We start from the raw sequence: 24,507 nt of genomic DNA on the forward strand, positions 1-24,507 counted from the left end.
TTGCCATTACAGTTATCCCTTAATATTTTGTAACTGTAATGCAATGTATATTTAAAATAAAATTTTAAAAAAATTGTTTTTTGCTTCAAATTTCTCATGCTTAATATAGGTACTTATTTCTAATTGTAATTTTACAAAATGCTTTAATAATAATAAAAATATGAACTCGTATTAATAAAGAATTATAGTATATATTTTATATATGACTTTATTACAGTCCAATTGATCCTTAATTTTGTTTTGCTTTATATAAGGTCTGGCTATTAATTTCCAGGACTCAAGGTATAACTCCGAAGAAAAAAAGGTTAAACACATAGCCATTTAATATGATTCAAAGTAATGCACATCTGTGCTTGGCTGTACAAATTTCGGAAAGAAGTTTTAAAGTCCTCTTTTGGAATGCTCTTTAATAGTGACGTTCCAGTTTTCTTGATCGCTTTGACATCCTGAAATCTTGTTCCCTTCAGCGAATTTTTCAGCTTAGGAAACAGGAAAAAGTCTGCGGGTGCTAGGCCTGGAAAGTATGGTGGATGCTGCATTTCAACGACACCATGCTGGGCTAATAATCGCCTCACAGGCAACGCAGTATGTGGGCGGGCATTGTCATGTAACAGCAGCCAACTCCCATTTTGTTGAAAATGAGGCCTCACTCTACGAATTCGTTTTCGAAGTCGGTCAAGAACTTATGTGTAGAACTGTCCATTGATAGTCATGTTAGGAGGAAGAAATTCATGATGAATGAGTTCATCGCAATCGAAGAAAGCGATAACATGATTTTGGACTTTTTAAATCGAAATTTTTTCTGCCTCGGTGAGCTTGGAGACTGCTATTCGGAGCTTTGACGCTTGGTTCCAGGGTCATATTGATAACACCAAGACTCGTATCCCGTGACTATCCTATCCAGGAACGCAGGGTCAGCATCAGTATTGTCGATAAGTTCGCCATATGCGTCCAGTCTCAAATGCTTTTGTTCATCCCTTAAATGGTGAGGAACGAATCTGGAACATATCGTGCTTTTGCCTAGGTCTTGCGTGAGAATTCGCCGAACCGTCTCTTTGTCCATGTTGAATTCAATGGTGAGTACTCAAATAGTCAATTGACGATCCCATCTCACCATATTGCAAACTTTTTCAATTGCTCCCGGCATGCGTATGGACTGCGGCCGACCTGTGTGTGGATCATCTTCGACGCTTTCGAGCCCGTCCCAAAAGCGTTTAAACCATTCAAAAGTTCTTGAGCAGGATAATGCTTCCTCGCTGTAAACTTGTTTTAACATTTTGTAGGTTTCTGCAGCTGTTTTGCCCAATTTGAAGCAAAATTTAGTGTTAATTCTTTGCTCCATTTTCACTCGACAGTAGGAATTTAATAGCTATGTTTTAATGCGCCTTTCCATGAGAACCACTTGTTTCAAAATGGCACCAATTGCACTGCACATGCGCAAGAAAACGCTCTTCAATATGCAATCATTAGTGCCATCTTCCGACTTTTCCTTCTCCTACAGTTACGTCGGTCCTGGAAATTAATAGCTGGACCTTGTATTTTAAAACTTTCTATCAACACTTCTGCAGTTTATTTAATGTAATATATATGTAAGGCCTAGCATAACTTAATGGTTCATTTGCTTTCGTTTTTGTTTGTTCATTTTAAGCTGTATGTAGGTGTTTTCTGTCTTAATAGTTTTTCATTGAATAATAATTAGTGTTAAACCTAAGCTGAAGGTCACTGCTTATTGTTTTGTTTAAAACAATGTTTCTCAACTTTTTTACTTGCATATCCCTTGACCAATCATCACTGCTTCACATACCTCAACCCAACACCCTTGTATCATTGCTAACATATAAATGGACAAGTGGAGTAATAATAATATTATAATACAGAGGTATTTTTATTTTTATGAGTTATTGAAAAATTGTGTAAGTTGATAATTGTACTTATTAAATAAAAGACATCATCATCACAGACATGTGTTTTTTAAGCTTTAAAAGTTGTAAATGTTTGCATAATAATTTGTGAATGCAGAAAAGCACAAAAATGCTTTAAATTCTTACATGCTTTTAAAGCACAAAAAACACATGTCTACGATGTTATCATCATGCAGTGTTTTGCTAATGCTCTATTTTTTATGAGGTTGCTTAAAATTGCAATTTTTTTTAACCACTTTATGTTCAACAACAATGTTTTAGAGTTGCGATCTTGCTTTCTTCTCTTACAATGTTTTATACCATAATGTTTTTGGCAGACACGACTGTGCAGTGGACTCTGTTAACTTGTTGATCAGATGTCAGTTCATATTTGGTTTGCTGTTGGTTGATTCTTATACCATTCAAAGCAGATTCTAACTGTACAATTTTATGCAAAAATTATATAATTATAATATTAGACAAAATTCATATACCAGTTTCTGATCTAGTAATGTTTAATTGTCTAATTATGAATATTTCGTTTATACTTATGACCATAAAATGCCTTTGCCTGAACCCTTCTTTAAAAACTTGTATAGATTACTTGAAGATTAATTTTAATATTTCTCTTTTCAAATAGCGTAATCCAATAATAGGTGATAAGTTTGCTAGTAGACATGGGCAAAAAGGGATATGCAGTATAATGATACCAACAGAGAATATGCCTTTCACAGATGGTGGAATGGTTCCAGATATTATATTTAATCCTCACGGTTTTCCTTCTCGTATGACCATAGGTAAAGAAATTGATTTTGTTATTACATATTTTGTGTGTATTTTCTGAAGATATAAGGAGTTGATAAAAAAGAACATTTTGTACTTGAATCTTATTCATTGTTTGATCCTTGTCTGAAAATATGTATATTACATGAAAGCAGTTAAAATTTCAGACTGCCCTCTTCATTAAGAAAGTATGTGTACCTGCATCTTGAAGTATGTCCAAGAAAGTAAGGCTATATATTAAAATTACATAAATAAACATTTAAAGTACTAGGGTTATTTTGAGATAAATTGAAAAAATAAATAAAAAAAAATTAAAAAAAAAAAAAAAAACTCTTTCTCTCAACAGTTTTGGAAAAATTGGGCTTTCTTCACAAAACCCCATGCCGGTCAAAGGGTTAATGCATAAAATGCTGAAGTATCAAGTAAGATAATCTGGGTTTTGGAATGACATTAAAATAATTATCAATTTTCATGGAAAAATTACGTCATAGAAGAATCTACACAAAAATTAGATATGGTTATGCTGTAGTCACATCTTATAGAAAGGATAACCATCAACAGTATTCCTGACTGTTTATGATAATGCCTTTTACCTGGAAGTAATAGATAACACACACACACAAAAGTGTTAGTTTTTTAGTAGTATTGACTTATAATTTGAAGATCCATGTCCCCTTCAAGTGCTTAATATGCTTAATTAAAGCTAAGTCAAAAAATAAAGCTAATCATTCCAGGTGTACAGAAGCCTTCATTAGAAAGAATTCTTCCATTTATGAAGCTAAAGATGCATGAGAGTCTCGGGGTATGATTTTTGTAACTTAAAGATTTGTATTCCTGATGGTCTTCTGTATGATTGTCAGTTCTGAAATGTCCATTTATCAGCAGCTAGAGGTCTGTTTTACTTTGAAGTGTACCTCAAAGTACACCACTTTGAGGTACACTTCAAGGGTGATCAAAAGTTCTTGATTTTCTCTACATCAAATAGTGCCATGATATAAACTGTGATCAACTTCTAGATAGACTTATCTATCTGCAAAGCATGAATTTCCATTAGTATTTAATCAATTTCATATGATTATGTATCAAATTCAACCATTGGCTCTTATGATACTAGGTTAAGGATAAATTTCTGGTTACCTAGAATCGATGTCTACTTCACAAGTATTTCAATACTTAGCTACTGACAAATGCTCTTTGTATTTGCTTGACTACTTGAATCATAGTTATGCCCAACTAGGTGTAGTGATCGAGTGATATGGCTGCTGAGTGCCTGTATTTTATACTGATAAATAGGCTGGCTGCATGGATTTTTATCATGTGTTACATATATACAGGCCACTTTAATTTAGAATGTCCATAGAGGAATTCCTTCTCAGAATAGTAACCCTTATTTGCTTTATTGTAATAACTTATCTATCTAATTTAAAATAGAAGTTAATAATTATAAGTTTGTATCACATATCAATCTTGTATGGAGGTAAACTTAGTTCTAAATCTTCTTGGAAAAAACCTTCAGACTGAGCTATCTATGCTTGGAAATTAATTTCTTAGAAATACTCGCATATAGTTAAAAAGACTCATATTTAATTATTTGAATGGTTTTAGTAAGCCTTTGGCATTTACTTATGATTCATTTGGCAAATGATGTAGTGGTGTGTTTCTTACAAAATAATTTTTAATTCTTGTATTTATAATTTTCATCTATTCCAAAATCCTTAATATTTTTGTCTTGGTGTCTCATTATATAAATAGCTATCTAATCCTTTTTGTGTGCTATGTGATGCAAAATGTTTTTGGCTATATGATCAAATTATGTAAACTGATGATTTGAATATTCATAATTTTGAATGGGAAAAATTACTAATCTTTCTTTAAATATTAAAATTGAAAATCCAATTAAAGATTCTAAAGATAAAAATTTACTTGCAAAAACTACATGTACATTTAGGATGCTATAACCTGAAACTTGCTTTTAAAATTAAATTTAAGTTATATTTTATTGTACAAATAGGAACAGTCTATTTCTAAGTAACCTGAAAACTTGTTTCTGTTTACCTGTTTTTTGAATTTGTTGCATATGTTTTATTATCAGCCCGTAAGCTTCCTGAAAAGAATCAGATAATGATGGAAAATTGTTGTGTTATAAATAGCATAATAAAAAGTAAAACATTATTATACATATTGATGCTTATGTTTTTCAAGGAACTATTTAAAAATGGTGTATAATATAGAAAGACATATAAGCAAAATTTAACAATGTGATGCACATATTTTATACATAAACTTTTAATATTATTACTATGCTAGTGCTATTAGATAAATTTAAAGTTGTCAGTTTGTCTTAAATTGTTTAAAATACTGGTTACATTTTAAAAAGTTAAAATTTGTTTTCAAAAAAATTTAAGAATTAAAAAATTGCATAGCTTTTAATTAAAAATGAGAATAATCGTACTTTTATTTCAGTTGCTGTTCTTGAATAAATAACACTTTCTTCCAGAAAATGTTTTGCATAGATATAGATTTTATTTTTGCCTGAGAAAAAAATTTCTGATGTCCTCAGATAAACAATCCTCCAATTGAAATATACTGATCAAATAACAAAGGACTGAAGCATCTTTCATAGGTAAAAACTTCTGGTCAGCACACTCCATTGTGTAATATAAATATCTAACCATGTCTTCTATTCTGTCAACCAGATTAGTGTAAACTCCTGTCTCATCTGAGATATCCCAAGTCTTCCCCCCCCCTTCGTAAACCAATGTATAATACCCAGATGATAAGGAAAGGGGGGAAATTATTTTAGAGAAAATTCCTGTGAGTAAATCAGGGAAAAGTTAAAGTATAACTGAAGTCACATATCTCTAAAATGAAATATCTTACTATTACAGAAATAGAAATATACAAACATTATTTCACTGTATATCAAAACTGCAGGAGATAGCCATTAGTTTTAATTAGCAATGTAGCAAATGAGTTTTAATATGCAAGATTTTTCAAAGCATGCTTTTTGCAATTAAGTGTTGCATTCCCTTAGATTTTAAACTCAATAATTTCATCATTTAGTGCACTAGAATGTACAGCCATAATCACAAATGTAATTATTGATTTTAGTTTCTTGTGTGAAATCAGTTTTGTCCAACATGAAATAATCACTAAAATTAAGGTCTGAATCAAAAGGGTGCTGTTTAAATCATATTCTTCTTTCATTGAGTAGTATTTCAGTTAAGAAAACATGTCTTTGATTTAAAGGTTTTCTCTAAAAATGCATGAACAAGTAATGAATTAGTGTAACAATGAAATTAGTTGCAAATTCAGATTCCATCCTCTGACACACCTTTTATGAATATTGAGGGAATTATTTAATTAACTCTCTAAGTGGCACTTTTTTTTTTTTTTTTTTTTTTATTGGCTCTTGAAGATCTGCATTAAATCAATATTTGTTCGCTCAGTTTATGTAATTAATTATTTTAGTTTCAGTTTTCATGACCATCCATTCATTAAGATGATTTACATCATTTAAGAAAGCAAAATATTTTAAATTATAAGCTAATATACACTAAGTGACAAAAAATCTCGTGACCAGGGTAAAGGGGTTAAATAGTATTTCAACTATACAACTTTGTCTAGCTGGTAATGATTCTGTTTGTTAAAGTAGATATTTTTAATGAATTTTTCTATTTTACAACTTTTACAATTGCAAATTTCATAAAACTGTTTCACTTATCAGTTTTTTCAGTGTTTCAGAAGCTGTATATGCTGTATGAGATTGCTTTCGTAATTGAGCAAAGCTAATTATTTTAATGTTAAGATGCATGTACATCAGACTGATGACATTATACATCAATACTGATTGTAGAGTTTTTTGGGCAGTAGCTCTAAACATAATACGTTCTGAGTTTCATCTAACTGGTAGTAGGACTCTACACTGACATCAACTTGGCTTAGAAATTTGAGTGGCCTTCTGTCTTCAGTCCAATACTTGTTTCTGGATGCTAGAATTATTTCTTAATCACATAGCAAGTTTTTTTTTTATGACATGTTACAGCACAATCAAGAGTAGCTCAATTTTTTAGCGTTTAAACAAGGAAATGCATGCAATCACAAGTTGGTGCAGTTTTTTCCTACTTAACTATGAATCCAATCTGTCCAATCTTTCTTGCTAACCTTGCCAAAATGATGAAGGTGAATGACAGTACTCATATGAGTAGTCCTCATTTCTCTTGTCTGTTCCCAAGTGGTGGTTTGGTTTCCATTTACATCTTCAGCAATCTATATCCTTTAGGGTGTTTTAATAGCTTCAAATTTCTCTCTCAAAATCATTTTGATCAAAAACAATTATGGTTATGTGATATAACACTACAGTATACACTAGTGAGGTTTTTTTATTATAGTTAAAAAGGTATTTCTTCAATGAAACTCGTCAAGCATATAATAGCAAGTTTGCTCCTTGTCTATTTTAACATTGCCTGGCATGTTAGTTATTTGCCTTTTCATGATTCAACTACTCTGGACTTAAGTCACTTATCCTACAACATTATGTAAATTTTTTTAGCATCTTCATTTCTAAGATGTGCTTTGGGTGGAATTTTGCATTTGGTATCTAATTTTTGACATTGCTTTACTTCTAACTCATCACAGTTATGCAAAAAAGAAAGCTTGCCAGGATTTTAATAGCTGAAGAAAGCAGCATATAAATTTTCATTATTTTCCCTATACATGATAAAAATAGGAACCAGTTTCCCTAAGATGCTTTATAAAGGTTTCGTCCTTTTTTAAAATTTTTTTTTTATTATTCAATATACTTGTTTCCCTATACATGATAAAAATAGGAACCAGTTTCCCTAAGATGCTTTATAAAGGTTTCGTCCTTTTTTTAAATTTTTTTTTATTAATCAATATACTTGTATATATCTCGACCCTCCAAAAAAATTATTCAGTTTTTATAGTTTTAAAATGTTTGCTCACTTGTTTTGGGATAAAATTATTTCTGAATTGTAGGTATGATGATTGAAAGCATGGCTGGTAAAGCTGGCGCATTAAGTGGTAAAATTTATGATGCAACTCCATTTACATATTCAGAAGATCGACCTGCATGGCAGTATTTTTCAGAATGCTTAAAAAAGGGTAAGTAGAAATTTAATCGTACAGTTAAATAAACAAAATTCTTGTATAATAGGTATCATGTTCTTTGTATAATGGGAAGGTTGCAAATTGTGAAATTTCCTCACAGATTATTACTTATAAATTCCTTGTTCCATAATTTCTTACTGAAATGTAACTTATACATAAATCTAATTTGAAAAATATATATTGCGCTGATCGGTTATGTGCTGATCATTCAGAACGTAACCACGTTGTTAATAGACTTTGCTTCATGATTTATGCAACAGTTGTAACCTATTATGGCATACATTCTGCAAGCCTTTTCTAAATATTTAGAAATTTATTATATTAGATTTGCTGGCAAAGGTGATCACAAAGAGGTGATTGTTGAGGTCTGAGCTAGTACTCCATGGCATCCCATATGAGCTCAATAAGGTTAATTCCCAATGAGTTAGGAAATCAAAACAACTGAAATTCATCATTATGTTCTTCAAATCCTCTAGTGTAATTCTGGTAATATGACAAAGAATCTTACTTGAGTCTTATTATCTGGTGGTGAAGAAAAAGATCATGAAAGGGTATAAGTAGTCAGCAATGATCTTGACAAAGATCACAGCTGTCATAACAAACTTTACAACTACTGGTCTCAGAGATACCCATGGAACCGTCACTCAATTTGTAATACCTCTACCACTGGTCAGCTTATGTTGTGGAGTATATGTGTTAATCAATGTTTGCAGGGAAAACGTTATATCTGATTTGTGCATGAATGTAATGTGAAAGAAATCATGATTCATATGATCAGGCAATTCTTTTCCATTATTGCACAGTCCTCTCATGGTGTTCATAAGGCCAATGTTGTCTGAAAGTTGATAATGCTGAGTTAGCAGAGCCACACAATATAAGAGGGGCATCTGGTGCAGAGTTCCATATCCAGTAGAATCTGATGAACTGTGAACTGAGATTAATTTTTATTTGGACCTGCAATATATCCAGTAGTCAGTTGCTTTTTTGCCTGTAAATGCAGTCTGATGTCTGCATTGATTGATTAGGAATAGATGCTTAGTGTCTGGATATTTACTACCATTTTCTTTGTACTTGCTCCATATTTCAGAGATATTTACAAAAAAGGTGTTTGCATAATAAAGATAAAAATTAGATGTGCACACTACATGACTTTCTTGAATGGCTTATTAAATTGTACATATTATTTAAACTTATTTCATTATCTTCATTTAAAAAAAAACCTCAAACAAGCAATTAGGCCAACCGGCAGGAAGACCAAATTTTCGATGTACAAAATTGCAAATTAACTTTTGGTTCCAATGGACACAAGTTGGTGCAAAATCTTACTTAATTCACTATTCCATTAAGAGTTTTAGATGTAAGCAAATGGTGATTTCATTAGGCATGGCACCACTTAATCAACTTTTAAATTGTTCATAATTCTACAACTATTACATGGGGATTTACTAAAAGCATAAAAACCTTAACCAGGACATAAGAACAACATAAATCAATCACTCTTAAAGCAAAAAATGCGCAATTTACCAACATATAAAAATTAAAAAAAAAATGTGCTCACAGAGCCAGATAACAATTGTGTGTGTGTATATATATATATATATATGTTTGTTGCCACTGAATGCTACCCAAAAAAGGAGGTGCACAGCTGCATGTTACAGAAGTTCTCTATACAAAATTTCAAGGTTCTGAGATTACTTGTTTTTGAGTTATGTGAAATACATACATATGTATGTACAGACCTCACAACAAAACTATCTTCTCAGTCGTTTTTGGAAAAAAAGAGTCCTTTATTCTGTTCACATGTACAGATATCATGCAGAAACCTTGTTCAAATGGATTCGAGAACTGTCAAAATGAATATTTGGTGGATATTTTATCCTAAATTTTTAGTGTTTCCAATACTTCCTTTACTTCATAGAAGGAAGTAATAATGTAGACACCACATGACTTCCTTATATGGCCTTTTTCGTGCATTTCATTTAAACGTATTTCTTCAAATTTCATTAGAGATATATTTCTCATTCAATTAATTCAGTTCCTACTTCGCAGCGAGAGAAAAATACACAAAAATATGGAACATCTTCATTAAAAAATCTGATGTGTACACCACATGACTTCTTTGTACGGAATATTAAATTATACGCATTTTTTCTGGCATTTCATTTAAACTTATTGGATTGAATTAAATCTACTTCGCCGACAACGCATAAACCTTAATAGAATAAATGCATTCTTTAAAATTCACTCTATTTGTTTACCATAGCGACACTCTGGAGCTAGGTTCAATTAACACTATTATATTTCATTCATATAACTCAGAATGCACAAAATTTATATCAGTTAAAGAATTATCTAATCGTTGCCATACGTTCTATTCAAATACTATAATAAAGCTAGAACGATCTATAAAAAAAATTAAGCAAATAAAATAAAAAGGAAACAGTTTTTCACAGACGTTTGAGTATTTCTCATTCAATTAATTCTGTTCTCACTTCGCGACAAGGCAAAAATACATAAAAACTCAAAATATCTGTATTAAAAATTCAAAGTAAATCTTAAACACTTATTTCCTCGAAAAAATTCCAGAAAGGATTAAGCATGATTTAATTCGCAATAATAAATGAAGGCGTTATCTTTGTTGTTGTGAAGCTAAGTTTCTGTAGATTGGCAACAAATCCACTATCCTGCTGTTTCAAATGTAAACAAGCAATGACCGCCATCTAAAAAATTATTAGGCTTAGCGGCACTTAATCTGTTAACTGGGTATGACAAAATTTTTCGTCATGCTGGGAAGACTATTTCAATGGGTATGATGAAATGTTTCGTCATGCTGGGAAGAGTATTTCAATGGGTATGACGAAATGTTTCGTCATGCTGGGAAGACTATTTCAATGGGCATGACGAAATTTTTCTTAAATTTTTTTTGCAATCTGTCACTTGACCGTTGTTCAAGAAAAATCGATCAATGGAAACACTTGTCCGCTCATAAATTGTGATAACACTCCAAATTTGCACAACTTAAATTTTGCGAGGAATAATAGGAAAACCTTCTTATCGGCTTTATTTCACAAAGCGAGAAAGTCTGGAGACTCCATTTTTTTATAAAATTATGTCAGAAAAAGATTCCAACTGTTAGTAAAATTTTTACATTTTAGTGATAACAATGCTTTCGATCTAAAAGTGTGCAACAAAAAAACCTACAAAATCGATTCCATTTTTAACTATTTGAGAAACAAATTCAAGGTGTTATACGTACCAGATAAGGAAATATCTGTAGATGAGTCTCTTTTGCTATGGAAAGGAAGACAGTCTTGGAAACAGTACATTCCATCGAAAAGAAGTCAATTTGGTGTTAAATTGTATAAGATATGTGAAAGTAAATCCGGATACATAAGTGATTTCATTATATATACAGGTAAAGACACACAGTATGGTTCAAACTATCCAGAAGAACAGGGACCAAATCGTATTGCTCTTGAATTGTGCCACGATTTGTTGGATAAAAGATATACGCTATACCCCGATAATTGGTACACTAGTACTGATCTAGCTGAGAAGATGTGCAGAAGAAAAACCGATGTTGTAGGAACAATCCGAAAAAATAGAAAGAGAATACCATCTGATATCAAAAATTGTGTTTTGAAAAAAGATGAACATATTGCTAGGTACAGAGACAAAATAATGATTATGAAGTGGAAAGACAAAAAAGATGTAATTATATTGAGTACTATCCATGACAATAAATTTGTAGAAATAGAAAAACGAAGGAAAACGAGATCAAAACCGGAAGTTATCGCTGACTACAACAAAAATATGGGAGGAGTTGATCTTGCTGATGGACAAATGAAAACTTATGAAATCGCTAGAAACCAAGTAAAAAAGTATCACTATAAGATATTTTTACATGCACTAGACATGGTGGGTTTGAGTGCATATCTTTTATGCAAGAAAGATGGCGGTCACCTAGATAGGCTTCATTTCCTTATCGAAACTGTAGAAAAAGTGTTGAAAAATATAGAGACGGATCGCAGTTGCCGTCTACTAGTACAGGACGATCATCTTTGACACCAAAACCATCTCGACTCTTTGAAAGACATTTCAAACATTTCAGACATTTGCAGACTATGTACCATCCGACTCTTCAAGAGTAAATGTAACAAGGAGATGCAAATTATGCTATTCCAAAGGTCTTAGGAAAGAATCGAGATTTTGGTGTCCCGACTGCAATGTTGCTTTGTGTATGCCGCATTGCTTTAGGGAATATCATACGAAATAATTGTTTAAATTCGTTCAATTAATTTGTTTTTCCGGATTAAAAATGTTTAATTTTAATATTTAATTTTTCTTTTATTTATTCCTTGCGATGTGCTGAAATTACTGCAAAGGAAAAAGTCCCCATTGTGAAACGATTTTACTGAAAGCTTATTCCCCAGTTAACAGGTTAAACAACTTTAAAATTGTTGATAATTCTAAAAATATTCAATACAGATTTACTAAAGGCATAAAAATCTTAACCGGAAGATAAGAACAACATAATTCAATCATTTTTAAAGCAAAAAATGTACAATTTACAAACATATAAGAAAGAAACTGAGATCACTAAGCCGGGTAACAGAGTGGATATATATATAATACGAGGTACACATCTACATGTTATAGCAGTCCTATATACAAAATTTCAACGTTCTGAGGCTACTGGTTTTTGAGTTATGCGAGATACGAGGGTTGGAACTTTAATAGTGGCAACACAGCTGAAAAACGCTATGCAACAAAACCAAAGAATATTGCGTATACCACACTACTTACCTACCTTACCTCGCAGCAAAAAGACTCGTCCTGCACACATCACACACATGCGAAGTGACGCGAAGAACGGATCCTTGTATTAGCTCGCGGTCTAGAGTAAGTGTTGTTAGGATGTTTTCAAAACAAGAACAACGATGTTGGATAAAAATTGAATGTGCCAGAGGTCGTACAGCACGACAGTGTCATCAAGGGCTTCGAGAGGCTTGCGAGGAATCTGCATTGCCTTACAGAACCGTAGCAAGATGGGTGAAAGCATTCAACGAAGGATGCCAAAATGTGGCAGACATGCTGCGGCCAGGTCGTCCGAGTGTCAGCAATGCAGACGTGCAAGCTGTTGCCGCACTAATGGACAGTGATCGCCACCAAATGATTCGTCAGCTGGCCGGACAAACAGGATTAGCGCATACGACTGTGATGCACATTCTGAAGGAACGCCTGTCCATGAGAAAAATTGCTTCACAATGGGTTCCATATCAATTGACGGAAATGCAGAAATGGCTACGATACGATGCTGCCCGAACCCACCTGGAGCGCTATGAGCGCGAAGGAGATGCTTTTTTACGCCGTATCATTACGCTGGATGAGACTTAGGCCCTATCGTACCAGCCAGAACTGAAGCGCCAATCAAAGGAATGGCGTGATCACGGGTCACCACGACATTCGAAATTTCGTCAGAACCCCAGCAATGTGAAAGTTATGGTGATTCTCGTGTACGAACTGTGATGGTGTCATCCTAACACATACCGTTTCCCCACAGCAGACCATCACTGCGCAGTATTGCTGCTCATTTTTGGAGCACGATCTCCGACCAGCTTTGAGAAAAAAACGGCGACACTTTCTGCAGAACGCTCCTCTCATTTTGCATGACAATGCTCGGCCGCATGCAGCACAAGCTGTGACTGATTTGTTCAAGCTATGGGGCCGGGAAGTGCTTTACCATCCACCATACTCCCCAGATCTAAGCCCTTGTGACTATGATTTAATTTCTAAGATGAAGAAACCACTTCTTGGCACTCGCTTCCAAACTGTTCCTGAGATTCTTGCGGCAGTAGACCGGTCCATTCAAACTATCAACAAAACAGGTGCTGCTACAGGTATTGTGCGACTTCCACATCGTTGGAAATGGGTTGTACACAGTGCTGGCGACTATATTGAAGGACTGTAAAACATGGTGACATGAATCACTTTTGTATTCCTTGTAAATAAATAGTTGCCACTATTAAAGTTCCAACCTTCGTACGTACGTACATACATACGTTCTTACAGATGCCACGAAAAATTCTCTTCAGAATTCATTTTAAAGCAGTTTTATAATTTTTTGGAGGAAAATAGTCTTTTATTCTGTCCTTACGTACAGATATCACGCAAAAACATCGTTAAATTGCATTCGATAACAGTCAAAATGGATATTTTCGTTGAAATATGCTGCCTGAAACTTTTCGTGATTACAATACTTCCTTTTTACTTCGTACCAAGGAAGTAAAAACCTAAAACATCAAATACAGCTTTAAGAAAGCGTTAGAGCAAAAACAAGCAATTTGGCCAACAGGCAGGAAGACCTACAGACTTTGTACCACTTAAACAACTTTTAAATTTAGAACAACTAGATTGCAGATTAAAGGTATAAAAACCATAACTGGAGCATAAGAATAATATAATTCAATCACTTTTACAGCAAAAATTCCGCAATTTCCTGACATGTAAAAATTTAAGGGAAAAACAAAAAAAAAAACCCTGAGCTCACCGAGTCAGATTATAGAGTGAGTATATATGTAATACAGTCAAATGCCGAAAATCCGCCGACCTGAAATCCACCAACTCCTGAAATCCGCGTTGCCTCTCAAAACATAAACATTCAGTTTATAGGTTCTGGAAACCGCAACAATGAGTACGAAATATCAAAGAAAAAATATCTACCGAATAATGACATCATAATTACGGAATAATAATGAGTCATAATGAAAATACCAAATTATTGACATTATTGACATTGTTTTTTCCCTCTCTAATCTGCATCGAGGTAAAAAAAAAAAAAAAAAACAGATGATTTACTCAACTCTTCTTTCAAGTTCACGATTCACATTTTATATTTTCTAAGCTTTGTTATTTCACGAGATTATTTGGTGCTGCCTTCTTTTTTTATCTGGATATTTTGTGGATAAATTAAGAATATTTAGCCTTTTTTATTTTTTAAATTTCAGCCCTTTTTAATGCAATTACAGATAAGAAATGCACTCATGATTTTACTGCTTGCAACGTTAAAAAACGTAAACATGTTGCATTGACGGTAATGGAAAAAATGGAAATTCTGCAAAAGATGGAAGCAGGTGCTACTCCTCGGTTAATAGCAGAATTGTATGGAATTGTGACACGATTGTGTATGATATACGGAAAAATGAAGATAAGCTGTTGAAGTTTTACGGCAACAGTGATTCGAACACCTTAATCCAAAACCATGCATGAGGCGAAATCGGCAAACCTCGATGTTATGTACATATAATAATACAATTAATAATATAATCAATTTATATATTTAATAATAAGTTATTGCAATAATATATATAATAATTTACTTAAATGTATCTAATACGCCTTATTTATTTTGCACTTTTAATCTGAATATTATGATTTATCTTTTCTGTCCTGAAATCTGCAAAATTCTAAAATCCGCACAACCTCTGGTCTCAAGCTCTGCGGATTTCTGGACTTCTACTGTAATAACAATAACTGTAATCAGTTTGATGATTGGTCGGTAGCTGTAACAGATTTGGACAGTTGTTTTCTGGAGTTTGATGATGCATAGCGAAGGAGTGACTTGTAGGCAGAGTTGCTGAAATGAACATAATTTTTATTTCTGGACATGAACTAATAATTGAGAACATATTTTTCCCGGTGCATGATCATGGACAATACACACCGCACGATTTCATCTAGAGTATCACATTTTAGGTAATGGTATAGTTAGCAAGTCAAAAAAAAAAAAAAAAAAAAAAAAAAAAAGAGTGATGAACCAAAAAGTGGCATAGAAGCAGAGTTGAAGTTAAAGAGAGAGAGATTGTGCAAAGACCTTTTATACCAGATTGCATTTCAGATCACATGACAGATTAATATCCAGATTTTGGCTTAAATTCATCAATAAATGCACAATTATCCAGTATGTGAGCTCACCAAGAGAAGGTTTTGGTTTTGATTGTTTAGAACAGAAAGATTTTGGTTCTTGAAATTTTGAGTGTAGGTTCTGAATTAACTATATCATCAGCATTATGCAAGCCATATGAGATGGATTTATCTAGAAATGACACAGTCCAGAAACGTTATTATGATTTTTAGAATAGAGAAGGGGAATTAAAGACTGTTGATAATTTAAATTATAATTTTGATTTACATATTTTTATCTTATAATTTTAATTTATATATTTTGTATCTTACACATATAGATAGATATATGTGCATATAGATTGCAGCCAAAAAAGGAGGGTGCACGACTACATGTTATAACAGTCCTGTATACAAAATTTCAAGATTCTGAGGTGGTTTTCCTCATGTGTAATGTGTATACAAGCCAGTTTCCCTTAGAAAGCCCTCCACGAAGGCATCCCTCCCTTTAGGCAGATAGCTCTTGTGTGCTTTGTCATAATTGAATAATCCAATCAAGATTCTGAGTCGACTCGTTTTCGAGTTATGCGAGATACATACAAACGTAGAAACATCATGAAAAGAATCTCTTCCGAATCCATTTTACAATCCGTTTTGGAAAGTCCTTTATTCTGTCCATATGTATAGATGTCATGCAGAAATTCTGTTCAAATGGATTTAAGAGTGGCCAAGGTGGATATTTTCATTGAAATATAAATGCCTGAAAATTTTCGCGATTCCAATACTTTGTACTTGCTTTATTTTGTACCAGAAAGTAAAAACAGTGTTTACCTAGCATCCTGTTCCATTCAGGAACTATATGATGATATAATGTGCAAGCCATGAGAGCAGTCATATTGCAGCATGTTTGATGTGAATTTAATTATATGTGGATGTGTATAATGTGATGCAGGATTCTCACATTGCTGAATTATAACAAATTCTTCAGAAACTTTGTCAGTGTCCTACAAACCACTCTCTGCCAGTGGAGTATGTTTTATCCATGTAATTAACAATACATATTCTGTTATATGTGGCCTATATTATAGAATGATTTTAATGGTTAATGTACTTTATGTGTTTATTTTGAAGCAGCAATTCTGTCTTTCATTTCCGAAGATTTTTTTCAGTTGGCCATATTAATGCAATATATGTTTTTAAAATTCAGAGAGTGAATTATTTTAAACTACAGTTGTCTGAACTCTAATTAAAGATTAATGTGAAAAACTATTAATAAAAATGTAATAAATTTTACTAGTAAAATCTAAAATAATGCATTCATTTTATAACTAATAAAGATTTTTTGAGTTTTAAAACATTTTTTTTTTAGTTCTATGTATGATAATTGAAAGGAAAGTTTGATACTGCTCTTTAGTAGCACCATTTTAGAAAGGTTTTATAGCCAAATCGCTAATCATCATCAAATTCTGTTGCCATTGAATTCATGGGAAGCTGTTTTAAAATTAAGTGGACTGTAGTAAAGTTTTCCTCTCTGATTGCTAATAAGTTAATTTCAACAATAACAAACACCTGAATGTATTTATTAACAAATAAAGTTTGGTAAAGATCATTTTAAAAAAAGTTATCTGTGTTTAGATTTCAAGATTGAGTGGTTAAAATTGCAGAATAATTTTTCGCATTTTATAATTCTTTATTTATACACAGATATGTAAAGGTAGGTATATGGGATTGAAATGAACAGATTTTGTTTTGGAACGTGTGTTGTGTAGAAATGGCATGTTGAGATCAGATAAAAGCATTCTGCTAGTATATGTCATCATTCCTTGTACGAATTCCGAGTGGTATGTAGAGTGTATGGACATGTATTTTATCTGTGAGGTTCTAGAGGAAAATGAAGCAGCCACTCAAAGGAAGCACTTGGAAATCATCCTGTATCCTACTTCATGTAAACACTGTATTCTAGCCGCAGCACCATGTATAAAAATGCATATTGGCAAGTTCTGCATTTCTGTAAAGGTGCACGCCACTCAAAATTTGCACAGGGAATAGCAGTTTGTTCCAGCAGAACTCTTTCATCTATTTTTCTACAGCAACCTGTATTACTTCACTGTATCATTTCTGCTTATACATTCCATTACAAAATCTACTTATTGTGGTCCCCTCAGCATTTTCGTCAGATGTTTTTTTAATCATTCTGTGATTTAAAAAAAAAAAAAAAAAGCAAAGATAGCTTTATAAAGAACAGCAAAGTCTTGGGAAAACACGTATAAATAATGGTCAATGCACAAACCCTGTGGTACTACATTGTATTATCTCTCTAAAATGGTGTTTGTGTTCCTTATCTTATAAATGTAATTTGGAAATGCCCAATCTTTTATTTACTGTAGAGTTTTATTAAAATATGAAATTTAGCAGAATAATCAGTTTTATATAATCTTTTTTTCAGTTTTTCTCAAAATTTGTTATTGTTTATTATTTCATTAGTGATTAGTTTATTATAATTTATTATAATTTATTCATTAGTTTATTATTTCATTCTTTTTTATATCTCATATGAAGCTGGCTATGATTATTATGGAACTGAGCGAATGTACAGTGGTGTAGATGGACGGGAACTCGAGGCTGATATTTTCTTTGGAGTTGTATATTATCAAAGATTAAGGCATATGGTTGCTGATAAGTATCAGGTATTCATACTTCTTCATTTGTGAGTGTGTGTTTATAATGTGTGTGTCTAATTATGCATATTAACTAACGTGTTATTAAGATTATCAAGTTTGCATTGAAAGTTATTTATATTCTGCACATAGAGTTGCTAAGATATGTAAGTGGTATAATTTCTTATGGCACTGTTTCAAGGGTATATATATTATTTTTATTTATATTGTTATTATCAAAATAACTGATCATTACAAATAGCTGCAAAAATATTTTATGGATTACTTAGCTTTTTTCAAACATTCTTTTATATTCAAAGAATACTGTGAGTTAGCATTAATACTTGTAATGGCACTATGGTGATTCAAATAGTCAAAGATATAAAATTTCCACTGATGTTCTAAAATTTACAATAGTAGATGCACCATTTCTAATATTATTATAAAACAAAAATTATGTAGACACAAGAGCACTTCCTTTCTTTCAAGCCACAATAAAGGAAGCATCTGGATAATTCCTAATCCAAAAACTTTTTAAGATGATGACTCGATTAAAGTTTTTAGCATCTTATAAAAATCAGCCATATACTATTTTAGAGATTAAAAATACTTACCATGTTTATGTTATATAATTTTTATTTATTTTGTGTGTACACAAAATAAATAAAAATTCCCGTCTATTAATTTCCAGGACTGACATAACTGTAGGAGAACGAAAAGTCGGAAGATGGCGCTAATGATTATATTGAAGAGCGTTTTCTTGTGCATGTGCAGTGCAATTGGCGCCATTCTAAAATAAGTGGTTTTCATGGAAAGGCGCATTAAAATGTAGCTCTTAAATTCCTATTGTCTAAGTGAAAATGGAGCAAAGAATTAACACTAAATTTTGCTTAAATTGGGCAAGACAGCTGGGGAAACCTACAAAATGTTAAAACAAGTTTACGGCGAAGAAGCATTATCCCGCTCAAGAACTTTTGAATGGTTTAAACGCTTTCGGGATGGGTGCGAAAGCGTCGGAAGATGATACACACACAGGTCGGCCGCAGTCCATACGCACACTGGAAGCAACTGAAAAAGTTCGTGAGATGGTGAAATGTGATCGTTGATTGACTATTCAAGTACTTGCCAATGAATTCAACATGGACAAAGAGACGGTTCGGCGAATTTTGACGCAAGACCTAGGTAAACGCAAGATTTGTTCCAGATTCGTTCCTCACCATTTAAGGGATGAAGAAAAACAATTGAAACTGGACGCATGTGGCGAACTTATCGACAATACTGATGCTGACCCTGCGTTCCTGGATAGGATAGTAATGGGAGATGAGTCTTGGTGTTATCAATATGACCCTGAAACCAAGTGTCAAAGCTCCAAATGGCAGTCTCCAAGTTCACCAAGGCAGAAAAATTTTCAATTTGAAAAGTCCAAAATCAAGGTCATGTTAATTTCTTTCTTTGATTGTGATGGACTCATTCATCATGAATTTCTTCCTCCTAACATGACTATCAATGGACAGTTTTACACAGAAGTTCTTGACTGACTTCGAAAACGAATTCGTAGAGTGAGGCCTCATTTTCAACAAAATGGGAGTTGGCTGCTGCATGACAATGCCCACCCATACATTGCGTTGCCTGTGAGGCGATTCTTAGCCCAGCATGGTGTCGCTGAAATGCAGCATCCACCATACTCTCCAGACCTAGCACCCTTAGACTTTTTCCTGTTTCTTAAGCTAAAAAATTCGCTGAAGGGAAAAAGATTTCAGGATGTCGAAGCCATCAAGAAAACTGTAACATCACTATTAAAGAGCATTCCAAAAGAGGACTTTAAAATTTCTTTCCGAAATTTGTACTGCCAAGCACAGACATGCATTACGGCGGATGGGGATTACTTTAAATTATATTAAATGGTTATGTGTTTAACCTTTTTTTCTTCGGAGTTATACCATGAGTCCTGGAAATTAATAGCTGGACCTTGTATATTAGATTTTTTTTAAATAGTTTTATTTTTCATGTTACAAATACCTAATTTGCCATTTTTATATTGGCAGTGCTTTTTTTTTTTCCCATTGTGCTGTTTTTGTCTTGTTTCTTTCTTGGCCAAATAGCTTTTTGTTTTTGTTCTTGGAATGCTAATTTTTAGCAAGAAAAGCCTCAGTTGTTCTTTGTTGATTATACTTCTTATTTAGATAGATCAGTTTTGTAGGATTATTTTTTATAATCACTGCGTAGATTCTGTTTTGAAGATGTAAGAAAGATGTGATGATGGTTTAAAATCAAGATCTGCAGTGTGCCTTTGCTGGATAAGTGAATTATGGTGGAAGTAAATTTGTGAATTTTTTTTTCAGTTTAATTATATAATAAAATTATAACTGAATCTTTCATTTAAGGTTCGGACAACTGGTCCACTAGAATCTCTAACTCGTCAACCAGTGAAAGGCCGTAAGAGAGATGGTGGTATTAGATTTGGAGAGATGGAACGAGACTCTCTGATTGCTCATGGAGCATCCATACTTTTGTTTGACAGACTTTATAGCTGCTCTGATGCTGCTCAAGTAAGTGATTGCAAGCAATTTTTGGTGGATTTTTTTTCTTATTATACTTTTAGCTATAGTGTAAGTTATTGTTATGATTATGATGTAATTAAACCATAAATTCTTTTTTATATTAATATATTATTTCAAAAAGAACTTGAAGAAATTTGATATAATCAGTACAAAATTTCAATGTGCCGCACCAAATCTCTAGAATTTCTCCCTCGAGGCTTATGTACACGTACTGATGTTGTTTAACAACTCCATTAGAGTATAACAATTTTGAGGATATATGCATATTCTAAAAATTTGTCCTGTCATCTAGAATACTTTTACATATATCCTTCAGATCCATTCAGTTCTTAATCAATCAGAACTCTTCTGGAATCCTATTTTGTTCCATCTTGAAGGCAGTAAATATAATGTTGCAGAGTTGGCTGACACTGAAATAACTGATCTTTATCAGACAGAAAAAGGAAGCTGTAATAAATGGTTTATATTTTCTGCATCATTTCATATTAATATATAACCAAACAAAGTCTATCAAAATTTTCTCTCTCTCTCTCTCTCATCCTTTTTTTTTTTTTTTTTTTTTTGATGATTTAGTTAACCCCCACCCCAAATGTTGTAGATTTGTTATCATTTACAAAGTTTGTGTATGTTACTTTAATTTAGAGCAGCACTGTCCAACTTATCATAGCCTGCGGGCCATATTTTCTTCACCAAACATTTCGGGGGCCAAGAAGGTTGATAAATGAAAAGTCAGTTTATGTTAATTAAAAAATATTTTATTTATTCTAAAAAGAAAACTTTAAAATATTCGTAATATATTAATGAGAACATTGTGGCCATAATTGTTTAGCAACAATATCTTTTATGTCCACATCAAACAGGCAAGTCTAGTTATATCTTCAAGAGTGGAATCTTTCAAACTGTTTCTATATTTTGACCCATGCGTATATTTCATATCGGAGTATGCACGCTCGCAGATATATGTACTTTTGAACATTGATACAATTTGAAGTCCAAAATCTCTCAATTTTGGATATTTCTCTTTATCTAAAAATTTGAATATTTCTATTCCAGTTACTCCCCGAGATGTAAAAAATGGGTCAGCCTGCAGGTCGCATAATTCTATTTGATGTTTAAGATCAACAGAGTTGATATCAATATTAATTGGATCACAAAATAAATCAATAGACGGTTTAAGATCATCAAATTGAGGAAATCTTTCATTGAAATCTGTAATTAGCATATCCAATTATGGTAGAAATATTTTAGAATTCGCTTCTGTATTACATTCCTTCATTTCTTCATAGATCTCTTTGCAAGATTCAAAATGAAATAAATTATTTTGTTCCAAATTAAACCTTAACAATTTTAATTTGTTTCTAAATCCAGTAACATATTTATAAAGGCAACACACAGTTTGTTCTTGTCCTTGCAAGGATTTATTCAAAATATTCAAATACTTTGTAATGTCTGTTAGGAAAGCAAGTGAATAAATAAAATTTTTATCAACTAAATTTGCTGTTAAATTTTCATCGATGGCAATTTCTGTGAGAAAAAGATGAACTTTTTTCGGAGTATAAAGAATCTCCTCAAGCTTTTTCCAGCACTTAACCAACGAACATTACTATGTAAAAGCAGATCTCCATACTCAGTTTCCAATTCATCCAAAAATGTATTAAATTTTTGGTGTGTAAGAGAACGATTTCCGCCGCGAATTAAATTAGTAATTTTGCAAACCTTGTCCATTATGCCTTTTAGTTGTAGGGATAAACCACATAATGCCTCCTGATGGATAATACAGTGTAACATACGACATGTTATTCCTTCTTTTTGCAGAAGTTCCGCAAGCCCAATATTTTTGCCCATCATAGCTCTAGCACCATTGGTTACAATAGCAGTGCACTTGTCAAATCCGCCATACTGCTCTACTGAACATTTTAATTGTTTGTAAATATCTTTTGTTGTTCTTCACCTTTTGTTGTTCCGTATAATGATTGTAATTTTAAAAGTTCTTCTGAATAATTATAGTTTTCATTTACAGTTCTTATAAAGATGGCCATTTGACTTGGTTATCGGAAATGTCTGTGCTTTCATCCAATGCTACCAAAAAAATAGCAGCAACTATTGATTAGGTTTTCTAATTTATTAGTGACATGCATGCTAATCTCGTTTACATGTCGGCTTACAGTCTGGTGAGAAAGTGATACTGTTTGAAATTTTCTTACCATTTCGTTGTCATTAAATGCTTGAGCCATTTTTATGGCACATTTTTTAATGAATTCTCCATCCAAAATGGCTTCTTTGCCTTTACTATTTCTAAACAAACTTCAAACTATGCAGCTACAGATGCTTCTTGAAATTTTGCTTCTTGATTAAAATAAATTGTTATCCAGCTGCTTTTTCATTTTTTCACTAGTGGTATTTTTATGTCTCGCGTGTAAGCCCACCAGTGGCCGAGCGGTAAAGTCACTGAACACTGGTAGTTTGGTCCGCGGTTCGAATCCCACGAACGGGCTGGCTGCATGGGTGTTTTCGGGGTTTTCCCCGTGCGTAACGTGTATACGAGGCTTTGCCATAATCACACAACCAAGCACATGTCTCGCGTGTACGAATGATAATTTTTTTCATGCATGGAAAGATAATGGTGCTTCAAGTTATATTCTTTACACACAGCTATGATTTGTAAACATTCCAAACACTGTGGTTTGCTATTCTTGTTCAGAATAAATAAATAATCTTATCTCCCAGCGATCTTGAAATTCTCGTTTTCGAAGTCTATTTTTCTTTTATTAGTAGCACTCATATTCAATAATTATTTTAATTAATAAATAAATAGGAAAATAAGTTAATAATATTTTAACACAGTCACCCCTCAACAAATTCTAGACAAGACTGCACTTGCACAATTGCTTGGTATTAGGCCCTGGCCTTGGTATTAGGATGAACTAAAATGACAAATGATGAAGGGATGTGTGGAGAAATGCTTGAGAAGGTAAATAATTCTTCAAAGAAGGTGCATTGTGTTCAATACAGGTGTGCACAAGAATGTTTTCTGAGGTTTCGAGAAAAGGGGAAAATTATTTGAGGTAAGAATGCACTTCTGATCCGAATGAATTCACGGAATTAGCTGTTAAATGTTTTCTCTTTCTGTAGTCATTTGCAGCCTTGATTTTTAAGAGAACATCAAAGACAAGCAAGAAACTAGGAAAAAAATTTTAAAAAAAAGAGCTCAGATGTGTCATGCCAGTCTATAAAAAGTGTGTGAGTGAATAATAAAAGCATGGAATAAAATTAAACCAGATATAATTCAAAAGTCCTTCAAAAAATGTAGTATATTGAACAATTTAGATGGAAATGAAGATGATTATTTATTTATGAATCAGAGTAACAATGATGGTGATGACGTAAGAGAATTCGATAATGTGCCTGAAGGTATAGGGCAAGACAAATATGACAAATCTTTTTATGTCATCAGACAAGAAAATTTTTGTTTAATTTATAAATAATGCCATTTCTTTTAAACAGCATTTAGATGCATGTAGAAATATAATTTTTGTATGCTCATATTTTCCCTATTTTTAAGTGTATCATTTT

General features: G+C 32.7%; 1 protein-coding gene across 3 annotated transcripts in view; it reads left to right on the forward strand.

The window, feature by feature from the left end:
- Positions 1-24,507, forward strand: part of Polr1B (RNA polymerase I subunit Rpl135) — a 168,501-nt gene that overhangs the window by 133,754 nt on the left and 10,240 nt on the right. For all 3 annotated transcript variants that reach the window (XM_085818338.1, XM_085818339.1, XM_085818340.1), the window contains exons 22-25: positions 2,542-2,698; positions 7,683-7,808; positions 18,276-18,403; positions 20,758-20,922. In XM_085818338.1, the coding sequence (XP_085674464.1) occupies positions 2,542-2,698; positions 7,683-7,808; positions 18,276-18,403; positions 20,758-20,922 (576 nt within the window). The remainder of the gene's footprint in view (positions 1-2,541; positions 2,699-7,682; positions 7,809-18,275; positions 18,404-20,757; positions 20,923-24,507) is intronic.

The sequence above is a fragment of the Stegodyphus dumicola genome, chromosome 6 (assembly GCF_044657685.1).
Source record: "Stegodyphus dumicola isolate Sdum_Otavi_A_Nest chromosome 6, ASM4465768v1".
Taxonomy (NCBI): domain Eukaryota; kingdom Metazoa; phylum Arthropoda; class Arachnida; order Araneae; family Eresidae; genus Stegodyphus; species Stegodyphus dumicola.